This window comes from Plecotus auritus (assembly GCF_963455305.1).
Source record: "Plecotus auritus genome assembly, chromosome: 6".
Lineage (NCBI taxonomy): Eukaryota > Metazoa > Chordata > Mammalia > Chiroptera > Vespertilionidae > Plecotus > Plecotus auritus.
Genome location: NC_137773.1, coordinates 172,265,423 through 172,286,674, shown reverse-complemented (window position 1 = coordinate 172,286,674; position 21,252 = coordinate 172,265,423). Strand labels below are relative to the sequence as shown.

Sequence of the window (21,252 nt, the reverse complement as noted above, 5' to 3'; positions counted from 1 at the left end):
TAGTGGTGAGCCACAGCCTACTGGGACAGGGGGAGCATTTTTGCTCCAGCCCGGCAGGGAGACTGCTCTGCTGGGAAGTCCACCTGCCACCCCTTTGGAAAATGATTCTTTCCAGGAATATGCAAGGAGCGGGGTCCCTCCCAGGCAGTCTCTCTATCCTGCCCTCAGGGGCTCTTCTCCACCATCGGTCCGGCCCACTCTCATCTCCTCCCAACCTTCTTCTTTTTATTTTTTTAAAAATATATTTTTATTGATTTCAGACAGGAAGGGAGAAGGAGAGAGAGATAGGAACATCAATGATGAGAGAGAATCATTGATTGGCTGCCTCCTGCACGCCTCCCCTACTGGGGATCCAGCCCACAACCCGGGCATATGCCCTGACCGGGAATTGAACTGTGACCTCCTGGTTCATAGGTCAACGCTCAACCACTGAACCACACTGGCCGGGCTGACCTTCCTTCTCATAGATGACCCCTGTGGTCCCTGTGCTCATGCTCACCTATCCCCGGAAGCCTGACAAATCGTGCGGCCTGGGCCTGCTGGTGTCTGAGGGGCCATGCCTCGAGCCTGTCCTGAACTGAGGGGCCACCACGTGGCTGGGATGGAGCTTGGGACTGGAAACTAGAAGTGTTTCCATGTGGAACTGGAAACTAGAAGTGTTTTCTTTATGAAAAAAATTAATTTTATTATTGAGGCCACAATTTCATAGTATGCTTTATTCATTTATAGCACAAGTATCTATTGAGAACATAATGTGCCTCATTGCTCTAGACCAGGGGTCCTCAAACTTTTTAAACAGGGGTCCAGTTCACTGTCCCTCAGACCATTGGAGGGCCGGACTATAGTTTAAAAAAAAAACTATGAACAAATTCCTATGTGCACTGCGGGCCTGGGACGAGTCGGCTGCTAAGCAGGACAGGCAGCGGCACCCGGCGGGCCGGATAAATGTCCTCGGCGGGCCGCATGTGGCCCGCGGGCCGTAGTTTGAGGACGCCTGCTAGACACTGAGGGAAATGAGGAATAAGGTGCAGTTTCTGTCTTCAGAGGTGACACGGAAGACAAGGCCACAGCACGTCCCGCCCCTCCTCTGTCCTTTATGTCCCAAATCAAGAGCGGTTGTGGTAGTGACTCCTTTTCCCCTAGCAACCTCAGGAGGGTAAGTTTATAACTGAGGGGTTTTCAGGGGTGACGGGGAGGGCACAGCACCCATGGGTCGTGTCCAACGTGGCATGAGATGCACATCGCGCCCCCCAGGCTGCCGTGAGTTGCGACAGTTGTGTCTGAGGCTGGTCCCTCAAGCCTGGGAGTGAGGCAGCAAGGGGCCCTGTCTCCTGTGCACCCCAGGCCAGGGCCCTGGACACACAGGTGCTGGATGAGTGTTGAACTGGATTTGGGCCCTAATTCATGTCAATTACCTTCTGTGAAGCAGTCATCCGGTTCTTCCAGGTCCTCGGCCAGCTCGGGGATCTTCTTCAGGATCTCCTCGGGATCCAGGCCGTCCACCGTGCTGCCCTCGGAGGAGCTCCCGTCGCTCGCTGCCTGCGGGGCACAGACCCAGGGCAGTGAGTTCAGCTCCCGGAGGGGCCGGGGAGTCTGCACTGCAGGCCCGACCAGCTGCGAGCTCGGAGATGCAGGCTGGACCCGCAGGGGGTCCCTCCTATGCCTGCTGCCTGGCCAGCTGAGGCCCAGACCAGGGATGCTCTCTGAGTGATGCAAGGCTTTGCCCCTCCAGACCCTGATGGAGTGCTGGCGATGGCCCGAGACACCATAATTACACCCATAAAGACTGTGCATTCACTGGGCTTGAATATTTAACTACGGAGCAATGCCACAGGGGCCCTGCAGCCCTCCTGGCAGCTCTGGCTCTGTAATGTCTCCAGATGAATTCAATTAGGAGCTGATGCTGCTGTCCTATTAGTAAACTTGATAGCTTGGCTAATGGACCCAAATGGTGGGGTGTGTTCCCATCTGTCACTGTCAGACCCCTCCCTGCCTGGCCAGGGTCATGGATGAAACAAAAACAAAACTAACACCCAGCAGTTGTGTACCGAAAACATGGATAGAGAAAAGCAGCCAGGGCGTCCTCAGCAGGCGTGGGAGGAAATATGATGTCCACGTGTGGAAGGTGCAACCCTCGCCCTGCTGGACCCAAGTGGCTTGTGTTCATCCGGGACCCCCAGGTCCTGTGTCAGCCCACCCCTTTATCTTCCGCTGCTGTGGTCTGCCTTGCCCAGGGGCCCACAGCCAGTAGCTGGCATTCCTCAGGCTGAAGGGCTTGATACCTTTGCAGATGAATGATATATCTTCCCTATCTTTGCCTAGTCCAGTGCCTGTCACAGCGTCTGCCCTTAGCGGCTAGGGGTCAAGTTAAATTCCTGATTTTTAATACAGTGTATGAAAGATGCTAACCCTTCACAGCTACCTCTTTCCCTATAGCTCGTCTTCTTCAGAGATTTGTAATGAAACCACCAAGTTCATTGTTACCTCCTCTAAGGCAGTGGTCGGCAAACTCATTAGTCAACAGAGCCAAATATCAACAGTACAACGATTGAAATTTCTTTTGAGAGCCAAATTTTTAAACTTAAACTTCTTCTAACGCTACTTCTTCAAAATAGACTCGCCCAGGCCATGGTATTTTGTGGAAGAGCCACACTCAAGGGGCCAAAGAGCCGCATGTGGCTCGCGAGCCGCAGTTTGCTGACCACGGCTCTAAGGCATTCCTAACCCCCGAGTCCTCTTCCTGCTCAGTCTGTGTGAGGCTGTCCGCCGACTGCTCAGCACTGACAGCTACTCCAGAGCACCAGGATGTTTTTGGCGAGAGAAAAAGGTGTGGGCAAAGGAAAGCGGGGGTGGGGAGCCACGGGGAGGCTGTCCCCCCCACAAGCAACCCTGACTTTCATCTGCCAGCTTCACCCAACTCTCTCTGTGCACTGTCTTTGGTTTCCTTTTTTCTTGGTTGTCATTTTCCAGGCACTTATTCCCTTTCAGGGAAGAGCTAAACACTTGACAAGCAGCATCTCAGTTAAGCCTCTAAAGAACCCTGCCAAGGTTACCATTCAGTGTCACAGGGAAGACCGGGAGGCACCGAGCGGTTGAGGACCGTGTCCTCCGCCCCCAGCCTCACTCTCCCTCCTGAAGTCATCCCGAGTAGCCGAGGGGCTGGGAGGGACTTTAAAAATTCCCAGGTGTGATCTGAGGTTAGGCGGTTGAGTGCAGCCTGGAAGACCCCACCTCTCCAGGAAGCTCTCTACCTACCTCTGCAGGGGCCTGAGCGGCCACCTGGTCTTTCCACTTCTCGCCCAGGTATGGAGCCAGGTCCTCAGAGGATGTTCCAGAGCCTGGGCTCCTGGGTGCCGGCTGGTCCTCATAGCTCCCGACTTGCTGCAGCTGCTCCTGCTAGTGAGAGGGGATCCCAGCTAGGTACTCGGGCCCACCCTCCGCTGACCACTTCTAAATTAGAAGAGCTTTTGTACCTAAACCCTACCCAACCACGCACCCGTACACTTGTGTGAAGGGAGTGGGGAGACTCGATAGCCTGATAGATCTGTTTAACTCTTGGCTTCATTACTTACAAGCCTTGTGACCTGAGGCAAGTTACTTAACCTCTCTGATCGTCATTTATCCCATCTGCAAAATTGAGAAGGCAAGGTCTACTTCATTCAGTTATTTTGATGACTTAAATATGTTCATGTTTATAAAACACTTCGAACAAAGTGCTCGGCTCAATAGATGTTAGCCATGACCATTATTAACTGTCCAAAGGTCAGAGTGGTAGTGAACATGGCTATCTGGAGCCACCCAAGGACCCCAAAGTAACGAAAAATGCCTTTGCGTGGAGATAGACGTCCCAGAGTTCATGTCCTTTACTGTGGGGATGGCGACGCCCTGCCCTTGGCTGCTACCCAGACAAAGGCATGTAAAATATGGCAGCTGATAGCAGCTGCTGGAACACAAGCGAAGTGACAGCTGCAGGGGAAGAAGGCAATGGAAGAGCCACAGCCTCGAAGCGCAGCTGTGCCAGGCCATTTAGTGGATGGCCAGCAGCACTGCGTGTCCCTGGGCCCCACAGGGATCCCTGCCTTCCCATATTGTGCAGAAGTGCATGCCCCCAGTCATGGGGAAGAGGTTAATGAGGGGTGATACACAGTAGGGAGCTGTGCAAAGTATTTAAAAATATATCACTCAGAGGCTGAAATTCTTTGGTGCCAAAAGGAACAAGTGTCATTTCCCTGTAACATCTCTTGTCGGATACATGAGTCACATAATGACCAGGACTCCGTAGGCTTCTGCTGAAGAGCAGAGGAGCCAGCTCGTGGACAGCATCCTGTTCTTAGAGGAATCTCATTAGCCTCCCATGCACAGAGCCGGGGTTTGGCGGAGCAAATAGGGCCACTGTGTGAAAGACAGCTCCAAGCACCTACAAGTGGCCTGGCGCTCAAGGGGGCCCCTGCTCCCTGCTTGCCCTGGGAATCCTGACCCTTTCTTCCAGGTGCTCAAATGCGACCTCCTTGAGGAAGCATGGCATGGTTTGCACGTCCTATGTCAAGGGCGCCATAGCCTGGCTAGCCTGGAGCTCTTCCAGGCCGGGCCAGCCCTGATGTTGGTAAATCTCTTTATCATTATTTCCCTTCTGCCCCTGTCGTTCCCTCTCTGAGACTTCTCCTTGCTTCCCGTGGCCGTCCAATGGGAGAACTCTCACCTGCCCGTGTGGGATCACTTCCTGCTGGGAGCTCTCAGAATCCTCCTCCTCCTCCTCCAAGTCGTCCAGGTCAGATTCACCCTCGGCAATGGGCACAGAGACCCATACGTTAGGGTTGGTGATGAAGTCACCGTGGCTGTCCCCGGGGTCTCTGGGAGCTGAGAGCCCTCCAGGGCTCCTCAGGGCCGCATCGGCAGTGATGTGGTTCCCGGCTTTGGAGCTGGAGAGTGGGATCTTCACCACCAGCTGGGGCTCTGCCTTGGTCCGGGAGAACAGGCAGGGCCTGCGGAAGAAGCTGCGAAGAGTCTTCATGGTGCGTTGGCCAAACGCCTGGACCCGGGCCAGGGCCACCTGCAGGTTGTTCATGTCCCCATCCTCCTCTGGGGCTGTGAGGTTGTCGGCGCTGAAGGAGTTCAGCAGCAGGGCGATAAACAGGTTGAGCACCTGAAGAGAAGGAGTGGAAGGGAAGACTGCTCAATCCACGACCCGAGCCCCTCCATGGGCCACCTGGTCCCAGTGACATGGCAGGATAGCCACACCTGGGCCTCTCACTGCATCCAGGGACGCTTTCCCTCTTGGGGGAATGGACCCTCTGAGAGCAACCGAGGAGAGCCTTGGGGATGTCGTAAGTGACCTGCCCCGTGTACATAGGCTGGGAAGCCTGTTCTCCACCATAGAGGAGGATCGCCCCTTCTGAGCAAAGGGACGTCCAGGGACAACAGAGAGGAGCAGGCGTGAACATCCCTGGGACCACCTTCACCTGCCAGAGCCCTGGGTCCTAGTCCTCACTCTGGAATCCTAGGCACATCTCATTGCTTCCAACTTCACACTCTTACCTGTAAGCAGGGAGTGGGGATTCTGAACCTCTCAGAGTGGCTGTGAAGAGGAAATGACAGAGGGATGGATATAAAAGTGCTCAGAGAGGTAAACCTCCTGCCTGAGGGTTAGGGCCTGGGGCTCTGCAGGGATGGTGAGCTCAGCCTACAAGAAAGGGGTTTCAGCCAGCCCCCAACATGGCAATGTGGGCGGAAGGCATCTCTGCCTCAGAACCTGGGTGGGAAAGACTAGGAAAAGCCTGGATTTGTTGGTTCATCTGCTCAATCCATGACCCGAGCCCCTCCATGGGCCACCTGGTCCCAGTGACATGGCAGGATAGCCACACCTGGGCCTCTCCCTGCATCCCGGGATGCTTTCCCTCTTGGGGGAACGGACCCTCTGAGAGCAACTGAGGAGAGCCTTGGGTGTGTCATAAGTGACCTGCCCCGTGTACATAGGCTGGGAAGCCTGTTCTCCACCATAGAGGAGGATCGCCCCTGCTGAGCAAAGGCATCTCTGCCTCAGAACCTGGGCGGGAAAGACTCGGAAGAGGGATTTGTTGGTTCATCCCTCTTCTTGGTTTAGCTTTCTCTGTCTGTAAAACTCTGATGGGAAAAAAACCAAAGCTGGTTGACTTCCAGGGCAACAAGTAAGGGGCCCCTGGAAGTCCACCTTCCTCCTCCAGCCAGTCGGTGCTGGGAGACCAAGGGGGCCCAGAACCCGCACGGCTGGAGCTAAGCTGAGGGTGAGGAGCCAGGCTGAGGCAGAGAAGAGGTGTTGGGGCCAATTGTCAGGAAGTCTCCAGAGAGGCTCCCCTCAAACCTGGGAGTGGACTGTGTCATTGCCACAGTGGGCTGGACACTGCCCATGGTCCAGCTTTCCTTATTCATCTTGTCCCATGGCGCTTGCTCCCTGCTCCTAGCTGGGACCTTTGTAGCTTGGAGAAATCAGCCAGCTTTTACTCTCCTGGAGAAAAATATTTTCTAAAACTCCCAGGAGCAGGGAAGGAAAATTTTCCTTTAACGACTAACAGCTATTGCTTATTGAGTTCCTGCCATAGCCCACACTGCGGTGGCAATTTGCATATGCCATCTCCTGTAATTTAATTCTCCCAGTAAGCCCATGAGCAAGCACTGTATTCTTGATTTTAAGGAAATTAGAGCTCGGGGATATTGTCTCTTGTGCTGGGTCAGCCACCACTACTAGCAGTGGACCTGGGATTCTAAGCCAGGTTCTTCCTTTTCTGCCACATGTGCTCATTCCCACAAGTCAGGCTGCCTCCCAAGGGACAGTTCTTACAATGTAACTTATAAATGACTCTGAAAAGTTTGAAGGCCTTCAATCCGGGAGCTACTCTGTGGGCATAAAAAAAGGTGCAACGTCAAAGCTTTTCAGGATAACCCGGAAGTTTCCTCTGTTGCCCAGAGACAGTGCCCCAGTGGGGCTCCACACTCACCACCAGGTTCCCCAACACCATCACTGTCAAGAACAGGATGAGGCAGATGGACTTCTGGCCGACTTCCATGCAGGCCCACATGTTCTCAATCCACTCCCCGCAGAGTATCCGGAAGATGATGAGGAAGGAGTGGAAGAAGTCGTACATGTGCCAGCGAGGCCATTCCTCGTTGGGCGCAGAGATCATGCGCCGATTTTCCCGGTAACAGTCCCCAAGGATCTGCTTGCCAACCAGAGCGAAGATAAAGACAATGATGGCCAGGATGATGGTGAGGTTCCCCAGAGCCCCCACTGAGTTCCCGATGATCTTGATGAGGGTGTTTAAGGTGGGCCAGGACTTGGCCAGCTTGAGGACCCGCAGCTGCAGAAAAACAGAGATGGTGTCAGGTCCTGGAGGCTGTTCTCATCACCTTTCATCTCAAGTCTTGGCCAGACACCAAAGGCATAGGAACAGCACAAGGCAGCTCATTCCATTAAGATGGGGTGCTCCCAGGAAGGTGCCCTTAGACACCTTTCTTCCTATGTCACAAGTTACTCAACAATATTATCAGTCCTCTATGGTCCCTACATGTTCAAGGTGCTTCACTGACTGTGGCAAAGTCAGGGGGCTTATACTGGGCTGGTGGTCTTGTCGTACACACTCAATTCTGTAGCTGCTGGCCTCCTGATGTGGGCCTATTCTATGGGGGTGGAGTACAGTCCAATGGAGCTCACAAATAAGCAAGAATGGACCACTTTTGACCTGAAGAGAGGCTGGCCTCCTGCAGGTAGGGCATACATTTGAGAGGTATTGGCTAACTATCTCTTAGGGCATTTCTTATCTTGGGGCCATGGATGTGTGTGTTTTTGATATCATAGATACTGAAATAGCAACTATCTATGATATCACAGACCCAGCAATAAATGACCCATGTGTTCATTTAATAGATCAACCAAACTGCCCACCTTATTGAATGCCAACCACTTGTATACATGGCACTGTGCCAGCCTGAGAGGTGTGTGGAGAGAGACTCCTGCCCTCGTGGAATGAATGGTTTAGTTAACTAAGACAAGGCAAAGAGCCCGGCTGGTGTGGCTCAGTGGTTGAGCATCGACGTATGAACCAGGCATTCACGGTTCGATTCCCAGTTAGGGCACATGCCTGGGTTGCGGGCTCGATACCCATTGTGGGGCGTGCAGGAGTCAGCTGATCAATGATACTCTCTAATCATTGATGTTTCTGCCTCTCTTTCCCTCTCCCTTCCTCTTGGAAATCAATAAAAAAAAAAAAAAAAGACAAGGCAAAGACCCCCCAAAGTCTTCATTGTATGCCTAAATGTGCTAAATTCCACAAGAGAGCAAAAGCACCATGCATAGAGATGTATACACACTTAAAAATACATTTGTATGGTTCTCTAATTTGTTAGAAAGAAATATCTGGGCTCAGCTGTCATGGGGTATTTATGGAGTACCTACCAAGAGCCAGGCTCTGGATCGAGTGCTAGAATGCCGTGCTGCACGGAGCAGGACAGCAAGTTTTATCACCCACACAGCAGAGAGGAGAAGAGGGTTAACCCTCTTACGCAGGAAGCGTCGTACCTTAGACCTAGTCAGGATGGCATCCTCCTCGTCCTGGAAGCAGAGCTTGAAACACCAATTCTGTGGACTGGACATAGAGGCGGCTGACCAACCCTAATAAAAACTGAGTGTTTGTCACTAGACAGAGCCCTTTAGTGGAGGGTATTGGGAGAATGCAAACTTTCCTTAGCAACATGATCAATAAGTTTCCATTCTCATGGTAAACTCTGGACAAGAGTAAAAGCAGAGGTTGGAGTAGGGCTCTGCCACAGGGTGACAGCCACCCACCACACCACGAGTCTGAGGGGCCTGACTTGGGACAGTGAGGGACACAGGGGCAAGCTCACTGGCACCTGGGCAAAAAGACCAGGCATTGGTTCTTGCCTTAATCCCACCTGGCTAACGGTTCCCACTGGTTCCTTAGTTAGTTGGGGTGGGGTTGGGATGGAGAGTTTAGATATTAATATAGTTGGATTCGAATACAGTTGACTCTCGAACAACATGGGGGTTAGGGGTGCAAGCCTCCCATGCAGTCAAAAATCCATGTATAACTTTTGACTCCCCCAAAACTTAATTATTAATAGCCTACTGTTGGCCTGAAGCCTTACCCACAACATACACAGTCAATGAACACATATTTTATGTTGTATGTATTATATACTGTGTTCTTACAATACAGTCAGCTACAGAAAAGAAAATGTCATTAAGAAAATCGTAAGAGAAAATACATTTACAGTATTTATTGGGGGGGGGGGGAACCTCGTGTAAGTGGGCCCACACAGTTCAAACCCATGTTGTTCAAGGGTCAACTGTATTAGAATCCCCTAAGATAGCAGTTTGTTGTCCATAATTAAGCTTATATTAAACTGTAAGCAAGTTGTGTAAAATTTTCATTATAGGGTATAAATTGAGTCATCCTCTATTAATCCTTTTGTTGTCTTTATAAAGGGCAGGAAAACAGGATCCCTCCACTTGCTGTTCTAGAGATCTGTGGGCTTGGGGACCACTACTGTTAGCCAGTCAGTCAACACACATTTACAGGGTGTTTGATGCTGGGCTATAATGCGTGTGCCCCCACTTCCCCAAACCACCTGGCTGGCTCCTGCTGATACTAGAATGAGTGATGCAGGAAAGCAGCCCCACCTGTGTCCATGTTCCCCTTGACCTTCACCTCCATCTCCAACCCCATCCAGTTGCTCTCTGTAGCCTTTGCCCAGCTTAGCATTACAACAAAAGAACCGCTTCATATTATCATGGAAAATTTATAAACTATTGCTTTTAATAGTTGTTGAGTATTCCTTCATATCTAATTAACCACCTCTCTAGTTAATCTCATAACTAATCTGAAATTTTCTGTTTAGGGGGAAAAGTACACTGCTTCGTATCCCAATCAATAGGCCATGGGGTTAAGTCTTTAAGTGTTGAAGACCAGTTAGATTTTTCAACGAAACAAAGCCACTCTTAGTAAAGATTTTGCTAATGGTGTGGCCACCACTGAGTTGAGAGAGAAAGGCATGGGGACCAAAAAGCAAAGAAATAAAGCCGAGCTGAGAACTCCGTCAGAGAAAGCACTGCGGGCATGTTGCACGCAGAGTGGTCTGAGGCTGGCCATCTCAGCTTTAAAAGAAGCGAATTACAAAGGAAAGCATGACCCCTGACTGCAGAGCCTTTGACTGTTTAAAAGGTAAAATGAGCTTCAGCCTCCCATTTCCCACAAGCTGGAGGCAAGCTCTGATGGTGGTACAGGCCTGGCTTGCATCACACTATGACAGGAGAGAGAAATATACCCTTATTGGGTGAAGATACTGAGGTCAGGGACTGTTTGTACAACACTAGGATTATTTACTGTTGATTAAGTCACAGATTTAAAAAATTTTTTTATTAAAAAATATTTTTATTGACTTCAGAGAGGGCAAGGGAGAGAGAGATAGAAACATCAATGATGAGAGAGAATCATTGATCGGCTCCCTCCTGCCCACTCCACATTGGGGATCGAGCCCTCAACCCCTTGCATGTGCCCTGACCCGGAATTGAACTGTGACCTCCAGGTTCATAGGTCAATGCTCAACCACTGAGCCATGCTGGCTGGGCGAAGTCACAGATTTAAAGAAACAAAATAAAACTAAACTACTTAACAGAATTGTAAGTTGGGAAGGGGTAACAAATGAAAAATTGTCTTGGAGAAAAGTAAAGATTTTAGCTAACTTTCACTTTGTTTAAGTTAACTTCTCATGCTGGAATTACTAAGGTAAACCACTCAAAGAATAAAAACAGAGTATTCTGTTTCAAAACCAATAAAAGAGAAAATGGAATAAGGAAAAACAAACAATCCAAAAGGAATCAAGAAGGGAGGGGATGGAAAACCCCAAATATAATGACAGACACATATTCAGGTCTATGGGTGTTCACAGAATGAGTGGACTACATGCTTTGGTTCAAAGATGAAGACTGGTTTGTCAGAACTGGATAAGAATCTAAAATCTGACTATGCTATTTACAAGAGACATATAAAAACCTTCAAGATATACAGGGATTAGAAGAGAAAGAATGCATAAAGATATATGAGGCAAATTCTAAACAAACAAAAATTTTTTTGAATCAACATTAAGGAATGAGATTTTTAAGGCAAAAGCATTTTAGGGATAAGGAAGGTCAATTCTGAGTGGTAAGTTTCACTTTACTGGGAAGATATAACAGCTTCAAATTTGTATACATTTAATGACACAACCTCAGGATAACACCAGAAGGAGAAGAGACCTCACCATAATCATAGTGGGAAATAGTTTTATACACCATTCTCTCCTAATTACTAGAACAAGCAGGGATATAGAATATTTGGACCATACCCTGAACTTCCTGTACTGAGCGGATTATGCAGTGTATTGCTCCCTGCAACAGCAGAAGGCACATTCTTTGCAAGTGCATAAGGAACATTTTCAATATATTGAGCCAAAAGGAAATTATCAATACATTTCAAAGCACTAACATCATACAATACATGTTCCTGGACTATAAGACAATGAAGCCAGAACTCAATGGCATAAAGATAACTAGAAATACCACATATGTCTTGAAATTGAGAACCATGCTTCTAATTAACCCGAGTCAAAGAAGAAATCAAATTAAAAATGAGAAAATATTTCGAACCAAACAATAAGGAAAATTCTGCACATCAAGGTGATTCTTAGGAAATTGAAGTCTTAAATGAATATAGTGGAAAAAAAATAGGTTGACAATTCCATCTTAAGAAGTTAGGAAAAGATGAAATATGCAGAACGGAGAATGTAATTAAGATAAGATGCAGAGTTAATTGACACAGGAAACATCAATGAAGTACAGAGGATCCACAAGCTAAAAGTTGGTTCTTTGAAAGGACTGATTAAATTGATGGTTTTTTGTAAGACTAATAAAAAAGGATGAGAGAAAGCCCAAATCATTCTTTTTAAAAGAAAGGAAAAGGTAACATTAAGTACAGGTGATATAGGCCCTTAAAAGATAACAGCATAGCAGCTGACTGGGTGGCTCAGCTGGTTTGAGTGTCATGCCAAACACCAAGAAGGTTGTGGGTTTAATTCCCGGTCAGGGCACATACCTACTAGTAAATTGTGGTAAAAAAAAAAAAAAAAAAAAAAAAAAAAAAAAAAAAAAAAAAAGATAACAGCATAGCATATACAACTTGATGTCAATACACTTAAAATTTAGGCAAGAAGGAAAATTTTAGAAAAATAGAACTTACCAAAACTACTTTGAGAAATAGAAAACCTGACTAGTTCCACAGCCATTAAGAAAATTAAATCAGTAATGAAAAATCTTGACCTCCAGATGGCTTCATTAGAGAATTTTACCAAACCCACCAGGAGTAAATAATTCCAATCTTACCCAAAGTTTGGGTGTCGGATAAGAGGAATATTTTTCATGAAGATTAGCATAACCTGGCAATTAGCACACTAAAACCTGGCAAAGGACAATGCAAGCAAAGAAAAGTATAGGACAAATATTACTCATCAATACGGATGCAAACATTTTAAGCAAACTCTTAGCAGGCTGAACCTTCCAATGTATAAAGATTATATCATGATCAGGTTGGGTTTATCCCAGGAATACAAAGTTGATTTCACATTAGAAAATCAATTAATATAACTTACTACTCTAATAGATTGAAGAAAAAAATTTTGTGATTATGTTAGTGCATGCAGGACAATTGTTTGATAAAATTAAACATTTATTCATAATAAAAATATATATAGTATATATACTTTTTAATCCTCAACTGAAGATATGTCTTTATTAATTTTTTTTAGAGAGAGAGGAAAGGGGGAGAGGAGGAGGAGGAGGAGGAGAAGAAGAAGAAAGAGAGAGAGAAAGAGAGAGAGAGAGAGAGAGATGTGAGAAACATTGACTGGTTGCCTCCCGCACGCACCCTGACTGGGGATGGAACCCACAACCTTTTGATGCACAGGATAATGCTCCAACCAACCGAGCCACCCGACCAGGTCCATAATAAATATTTCTAACAAAAGACTTTCCTAAACTGATTTTTTTAATCTTTAAAAAAAATTATCACAAATATCAGACTTGGTGAAATATTGAAAGCATTCTGAGAGCAGGAAAACAGCAAGAATGTCTGCTGTGAACACTTCGTTCCAACAGTGTACCGGATGTCCTAATCAGCACGATAATGTAGAATCTAATGAACAAAATGAACTGACGAACAAAATGGAACCAGAAGCATGGATACATAGGACAGACCGGCTTATGCCCGAGGGGAGGGGATGGGGTGGCTGGATAAAGAAGGTGACGGGACTACAACAGTTTGGTGAAGGCCAAGGGAGGGGTGGGTGGGCAAAGGGACAAGGACAGGGGGACACCTGCAATTGTGTCAACATTAAACATTTTTAATAAAAAAAACCCAATGAAAAGTATAGGACAAAGCTTAGAAGAGACAGAACTCATCATTGGCATGATATGATTGTGTTAATAAATTTAAAAGATTATATAGATAAATTGTTAGAATTAATGAGAGATTTCTGGATACAAAGATATTAAATAGCAAAATGCTAGTAAAAAAATAAAAACCAGAAAAGGAAATCTAAAAAGAGATTTCATTTAGAGCTTAGGTGCCTGCCTCTTATCATCATTTTCTAGATACTTAGAAAAATCTGCCTTTTGAAAACTGTGATTTAATTCTGATTTCCCCAAATTCCCAGGTTATGGCTCACGAGCCCCGAGGCCCACTCTGCCCTTCTCCCCCACAGGATGGCGAAGGCACCGTCATCTCTGGCAGATGTCATGACTGACCTGTGGCGCAGGGCACACAGGTGCCCGGGGACATGCTTCATTTGGCCTTTAGCGTGTGTGGGTGGGAGGGCTGAGGAGGGGGTGATGGGGGCCATCTGTAACACTGTCAACAATTTAAAAAATTTTTGAATTACTAGCCAATATGAAACATTTTCCCCTAAAATCTGGATTTCTGTTTTCTCATAAAAAATTGGAAACTCTGACAACAATGGGTGAGTCCCCTGATTTCCATGCCCTCCCTGGAGCCGGGCTCTCTGTTGGTCGGCCTAGACCGGACTGAGTTGCCCCTGCCTGTTTTATGGGACGAGTGCCCAGTGCCAGAAGCTCTTCCTTGGCCAGTTTATTTCACTGCCTGCCTGGTTCCCACAGGCATTTGCATTTGCCACCCTGGTGCAGGGACCCCAAGTCCAGGAGCTCAGTGCTGTTTGACTGGGTTCCCTGATGGGGACCCAAGCAGACTGTCTGGCCTGGAAATGGACTTAGTGAGACTTCTGAGCTCGCTCCCCTTCCTTCTGTCATCTCTCCGGAGCCGGACAGCACAGAGAGAATACTGAGAACAAGGGGTCAGCGAGGCTTCCTCCAGATGGCCTTGGAAACTGGGAATATAACTTACTGTGACCCCAGTGACCCCAGACTTTCCTGGCAATCGGACAAATCTGACAGATGTGGCTCTTTTAAGCGTGGGTGGCCTGTGGGCGATGGGGCACCAGTTACTTGAATAGAAGAACTGCTCCTGTAGAGGGCGCACCGGAGCTGAGTTTGGAGACGAGTCAGGCCATGAGGCCAGCAGGTGGCAGTTTTTGAGATGTGTGACACATCGGGGCTGCGAGTGGGGCACTAGGGAGTCAGAGGATGACTCCGGGGTCAAGCAATCTGACTTTGAAATGCAGCCGGGAGACTTTGGGTCGTTGTTTAACTGCTCTGCATCTCAGTTACCCTCAGCTACTCATGAGAATATTAGAAGCAATTCTCGCCCTAGCCGGTTTGGCTCCGTGCCTAGAGCATGGGCCTGTGGACTGAAGGATCCCGGGTTCGATTCTGGTCAAGGGCACATGCCTGGGTTGCAGGCTGGATCCCCAGTAGGGGGCGTTGCAGGAGGCAGCCAATCAATGATTCTTCTCATTGATGCTTCTATCGCTGCCTCTTCCTTCCCTTCTGAAATCAATAAAAATTTAAAGATAAATAAAATAAAAAGCAACACTCTGAAATGAGGAATGTTATGTGAAAGGATTAGCGCTGTGCCTAACACATAATCAGTGTCCAAGAAGCAATGGCCGCTATGCTTCTCCTCGTTACTGTGATTTGACAAGAGAACAGGAGGATGCCGGGAAGTCCCCGCCTGGTGCAGATGAGGGGACCCAGGCCCCCACTTTGAATAAGGGGAATGCACCAAGTCTCCAGCTTCCAGGAGTCCTGTCCTGCCTGCTGCCCACAGCGACAGGAAAGGAAGCGGGAGCAAGGGGCAGGGTCTGTTCCCAGGGGTGAGCCTCCCCGGAGGTGGGGATGTCCCCCGGGTCGCCAAGAGAGGACCTTACCAGGCGGAAGGACCGCAGCACCGCCATGCCGCCCTTCTTGGACGTGAGCAGCTCTATGAGGCTCACGGTGACGATGATGCAGTCGAAAATGTTCCACCTCTTCTGGAAATAATAGTAGGGGTCAAAGGCAATGATTTTGAAGATCATTTCAATCGCAAAAAACACGGTGAAGACCTGCGGAGGGAAACAAGGAGCCATCTCAGCCAGCGTCCCTGGGGGCAGGGGCCAATGACGAATGGGGCAGCAGTGAAGTGTCTTTTTTTTTTTTTGTAAACCAGCAAACCCCTTTCCCTCATTTGTGTTCAGTGTCTATCTGATCTGCAGGCGCCTGGAGGATTGGGCCAGGGAACACCCAATGTGGCAGCAGAGAGAAATCTCTGGACCAGTGCTCAGGGCATACGCATTGGAACCCACCCTTGAGTGTGTCCATCCGCACGGTGAAGAAGGGGAATAAGTGGATAATCATGAGGATGATGATGATTACACAATCATGTAAAGGAGCAGTCAATCTGGTTCCATAGTTTAAAGCGTGGATGATGGGGCGACGCAGACCCAGATAAAAATCCCAACTCGGCCATTTCCGAGCTTGTGTAAGCCGGGACAAGTCACGCGTCCTCTCGGTACCCCAAGTTCCTCATGTGTATAGTGAACATCAAAGTGAGATAATGCGAGTGCAGGCCTCAACAAAGGTCCTGGCAGACAGTAATCCACTAATAAATGAGAGCTATCGGCAAGAGCAAAAATAATACAGGCTCTTTCCAGCTTGGAGTGTCTTTCGGTGTCTTAGGACAGAATTCTGCAGTCGAAAGAGGTCAGGACCAGGCTCAGGCCACACAACAACCAGCAGGGAAGGGGGCCAGGTAAGAGGAAAGCAGAGACCAGGGGCAGGGGCTTTTCTGTCATTTGACCTCATTGATGCCTGTCACCAGCCTGGGCAACAGAGGGTTGCACTGCTTTTACAGAGAAGGAACGGGTTGGGAGTGTCAGGGACTTGGGTAATGGCACAGACTGCGAATGTGTTCTTCAAAGGGCATCTGTGGGGTGCTCTCTGTAGGCAAGTCAGGGTGGGGTGGTGGGGGATGGGGTTAAGGTCCTGTGCCCTAGAAACCTGGACAAGTCTCGCTCCACCTTCCCAGCTGTGCCACCTTGGGCAGGATTCTTAACCTCTCTGAGCCTTGGTGCTCTCTTCTAGGCTGTGAGAAGGGTGATGATAACCTCCTAACGTCGTGACTCTGAGCTAATACTGATAAAGCACCTGTAGGCACCCCCAATGCCTGCCTTTCCTTCATTTCAAAAAACGGCACTCTGCTCCGTCACAGCGGTAGAAGCCTTTCTCTCTCTCACCTCAACCTCTCCAACTATAAAATGGGGGTGTGGACCCAAAAATCTCTTCCATAAAGCCCTCTGTGGTCTATGCTGACTTCTTAGAAATAGGTTCTCCCTTCTCTTTCCATTTCTCCTTTTCTGGAAGGAAACTGGAATGTCCATATCTTTACATAGGACAGTGGTCTTCACACTTATTTCAAGGTAGAGGCATCTAAAATCAGGAGAATTCAAGTGGTTAGAGCTTTCTTGGTCCACTTCCCTGTGCTCGTTCATCCCCACGCAATTCCCACCAGCTCAGCCTGGTCCTCTGGACTTGACTTCCTGAACTCAGCGTCCACACATCCCCTGCACTGCTCCTCTGCTCTCCGCTAGCTAGACCAACGCTCCAATCAACCAGGGCACGTGGCCACCCCACCCAGAGCTCCCCGGCCATGGTGGCATGGCGGTGGCTGCCAGGCACTCACAATGTTGCCTATGGAGAACATGGTTTCGAAGGTCTGGCTCATGTTGTGGTGCTCCATGGACATGAAGATTGTGTTCACCACGATGCACAAGGTGATGGTGAGCTCCGCAAAGGGGTCCGTCACAATCCTAAACAGAAGTGTCTTGATCTTCAGCCATGAGGGGCTGCACTCCCAGATCAGATACTTCTGAGCCAAGGTGGTCAAGCAGGGTGGGCACCTCTGTTCAGATTCCTCCAGTTCTGCATCACAGGTGTAGTCAGTCAATGACAGCTGTCAGCCAGGAGTCACTTCAGACCCCCATCCCCTAGATCTTGTCATTACTAATAACCACTATCTCCAATCTCCACTCCAGCCTCCCTTTCTCTGATTACTATTTCCTAGTTTTTGAAGTTCCTTCAGTCCAGCAACCCCAATCCAGTCTCTCCCCATCTAGTCCTCCAAACCATGCACCCTTTACTTTTTAACTGCTCATCACCTATGTCATGTCTTTACTTCTCAACTTACCGAAGTTAGAGTTCATGTCCATCCCTCTATTTATTCCTTTACAGACACCTGCAATTCCCTTGCCCCTCTCTCCCTTCATTGTACTTATCTGGCAGAACCCCAACTCTGAATAAACTCAATGCACAGACTACTCCGCACCTGAGCAGCTGAACCTGGATGTAGAAAGTACATGACTACGCTGGCTGGTCCCACTAGGGATTCATGAGTCCCAGCTGGTCACTGTCCAAAAATTCTGCCACATTTCTCTATTTCAGTCCATGCCTTCAGCCTCCCAGACTACTATTTCTCACTTCCTCCTCTCTCCTCCAACCTCCATCTCCCCCTCTCCATTCCTCTCTCTGGCACTAAAAAGAAGCACAGGAAGTAGTGATGAGTGAGGAATCTTGCAGAGATCCCATTGTGGCAGGAAGCAGCCTGTCTGTGAGGCAGAATAGGGAGAGACTCAGCCTTGTAAACAGCCTCAACTTTGCTGCTCGTGACTGTCTGGGGAGATACAGAGGCTAAAAGAAGTATGCACTTGCTAGCTGGCAAATGATCAGGCTTCCTCCCCCAAAGAGTCTTCTGCAAAAAAACTGTTCCAGAAAGAACTTTCCTCCTGTTATTATTAAAGAGATGTCCCCCCTCCTATTAACAGCCAATGTCTCCACCGGTGCATTCTCTCCTGCTAGCCACTTCAAGAATGTATGGAACATCCCCTCTCTTTCCTTTATGGTCAATCTCTCCCATTCTCACAGACCATCTCCATTAGCATGTAGATGTCCTTTTTGAAAAAGCCACATAAGAAAACCAAAATAAAATCTTCCTTCAACGCTACTTACACTACAGTGTCGTTTTTACTATCTCCTTCTCTTCACAGAAAAACTTCTTGAAAAAGTTGTTTATATATTATATCTCCACTTCCTTACCTCTCCCTTATTCTTCATCCCTCCCTCCAATGTGGCTTCTGCCTGACCCCCTACCCCACCAATCCTCTCTTGTTCAACCACCAAAGACATCACATGACCAAAACCCTGGACTTTTTTGAGGCTCAATCTTCCTTGTTTCTGTAGCATTGCCTCTTTGGACCGTTCTGTTCTTGAAGGAATTTAGACCTTTGGCTCTTTGATGTATTCTCCTGGGTCTTCTCTTATGCCTAGGCATTCCTTAGCCTCCTCTACTGACTGCATTTCTTCTGTTCAATCATTAAATGTTGTTGCTTCTTAGAACTTTGTCCCAGACCTTCTCATCTTACTTGATTCCCTCAATATCATCCATCCACTTACACCATTTCTAAATTACCGCCTGTATTCAACTACTTTCAATGATGTATCTCTAGGTCACTCTCAACTTCTAAGCTCTAGACCAGCCATGGGCAAACTACAGCCCGCGGGTCGGATCCGGCCCGTTCAGCTGTTCTATCCGGCCCGCGGAGCCGAAAGAGCGGAGGGTTCTCTTGCTCTCCCCTCCGCTCCTTTACTTTGAATTTATATTAGTTCACACAAACACTCCATCCATGCTTTTGTTCCGGCCCTCCGGTCCAGTTTAAGAACCCATTGTGGCCCTCGAGTCAAAAAGTTTGCCCACCCCTGCTCTAGACCTATTTATCATGAAACTAACTTCCTCCTGGGCATCTCCCCCTGGATGTCTCAGGGGCTCCTGGAACCCAATATGTCGCAGACTCAACTCATGATCCTCCTTGCTCATCTTTCCCCAGTGAACCCCCTTGCTCCCCCTAAAGTGTTCCCTTTATGTCATCGCACCAGCATCCCTTCAGTTGCTTATGCCAGAACCATGTAAACCACCAAATTTTGAATCTTATGCTCTTTAGATAGCTCTCAGATCCTTCCATTTCCATCATCCCCACTGCCACCACCGCAGAGTCCAGGCACTGCCATGTTTCCCTGCTTTCCTCCTAACTGGTCCCCTGCCAGTGCCATTCCCCTCTTTAGTCCCTTCTCTACATGCATCCAGAGTAACCTTTATAAAATGCAAATGTAGAGCCTCTGCTGCCAATCCTTTAGTGGCACCTCACTGCTCTTAGGATGAAGTCCAAAATCCTTAATATGGTCTAAGAAGTCCTGTGGGTCTGGCCCCAGTCCATCTCTCTAGCCTTATTTTAAGGCCCTCTCTTCCTGGCTCTCTATGCCCCTGCTCCAGCAAGCTTTTTCAATTCTTCAAGTGTGATGCTGTCTTTTGCTTCAGGGATTTTGCTGTTGTTTCTATCTGGAATATATCCCTAACCCCTGGCTAAACTTACCACATCTCGCTTAGCACCCTGCACTTCTCCTTAAGACACCCAGCACCCCGGAAGTAATTTGTTCCATGTCCTTCTCCCCGACTCAGCATGAGGGTAGGGTGCTCACTGCTGTGCTCCTGCTTCCGGTCTTCTGGTTGGGACAACTGTCAAATCTTAGCTTGTGTGCCAAGCGTAGGGGTTCACCTGCCCCGACTTCAGGGAACTGCCAAGTTCTTTTTTTGTTTGTTTGTTTTTTAAATTTCTTTATTGATTAAGGTGTTACATATGTGTCCTTATTCCCCCCATTACCCTCCCCCCCATCCTCTCCTCCATTCGCTTGGGCCAAACTTTCTCAGGCACAATCACTCCCAAAGTGGTGGACTTTGTAAATCCAATCATAATTCTGACAGCATCAAGCTTCCTTCATGGACTCCATGGGTATAGAGGACATAATGTTCAACCAGAGAAGATCACAGCTCATCTGCCCTATGCGCAAACACCTTTGACCTAACCTGAGGTCACCTTTACCCAGAAAAATGTCATTATTTCTCCTGCCTTTCCTCACCTACTCTCATAGTATCTTCCTTGAGGAGAAGTCTGTCCTACCTCAGAATATGCGACAATTCCTGTTCATCAGTCCAGGTCATTATAAATTACTATTACCCACCCCCTCACCCCATATCACCTTTTGTGCATCACACTCATTTACTATTCATTCAACAACTATTTGTTGAGCACCTACCATGTGCCAGCACTTCTATTCTAGGTACTGGAGATCCAGCTGTGAGCCAAACAGATATATCTCTGACCTGTGGAATTCATAACCTGCTGTATATTTTCACTATTTTACAGATGAGAAAACTGAGGCACAGAACAGGTAATGGAGCCCCAAGATTGCACAGCTTACCGCAAGGGGCAGAGCCAGGATGCAAACTCAGACAGTTGGGCTCTAGGGTCTGTGTTCTTTACTACCCTCTATTGCTTCTCATCCAACCAAAACTGCTTTTGTTCTTAGGACACACATGTTGTTCATTCCTGCAAAATGCATTGCATTTGCTGTTCATCTGTCTGGAACCTTCTCCCTCAAGTTCTCACAAGGCTGATTCCCTTACTTTATTCAGATTTCTGGTCTATTTAGGGAGAATAGTCTTCCACAACCACCCCATCTAAAATAGCCCCTTCTGCCCTAGCCGGTTTGGCTCAGTGGATAGAGCGTCGGCCTGCAGACCAAAGGGTCCTGGGATCGATTCTGGTCAAGGGTACATGCCTGGGTTTACAGGCTCAATCCCCAGTAGGGGGTGTGCAGGAAGCAGCCGATCAATGTTCTCTCTCATCATTGATGTTTCTATCTCTCCCTCTCTGAAATCAATAAAAAAATATATT

The 21,252-nt window shown here is 48.2% G+C and overlaps 1 protein-coding gene across 1 annotated transcript in view; it reads right to left on the bottom strand.

Moving 5' to 3' along the window:
* SCN10A (sodium voltage-gated channel alpha subunit 10) overlaps positions 1-21,252 on the bottom strand; it is a gene marked incomplete at both ends in the record, with an annotated part of 82,117 nt that overhangs the window by 25,327 nt on the left and 35,538 nt on the right. The window contains 6 exon segments of the mRNA XM_080675543.1: positions 1,416-1,539; positions 3,256-3,396; positions 4,700-5,143; positions 6,972-7,331; positions 15,361-15,534; positions 17,151-17,389. Of these exon segments, the coding sequence (XP_080531669.1) occupies positions 1,416-1,539; positions 3,256-3,396; positions 4,700-5,143; positions 6,972-7,331; positions 15,361-15,534; positions 17,151-17,389 (1,482 nt within the window).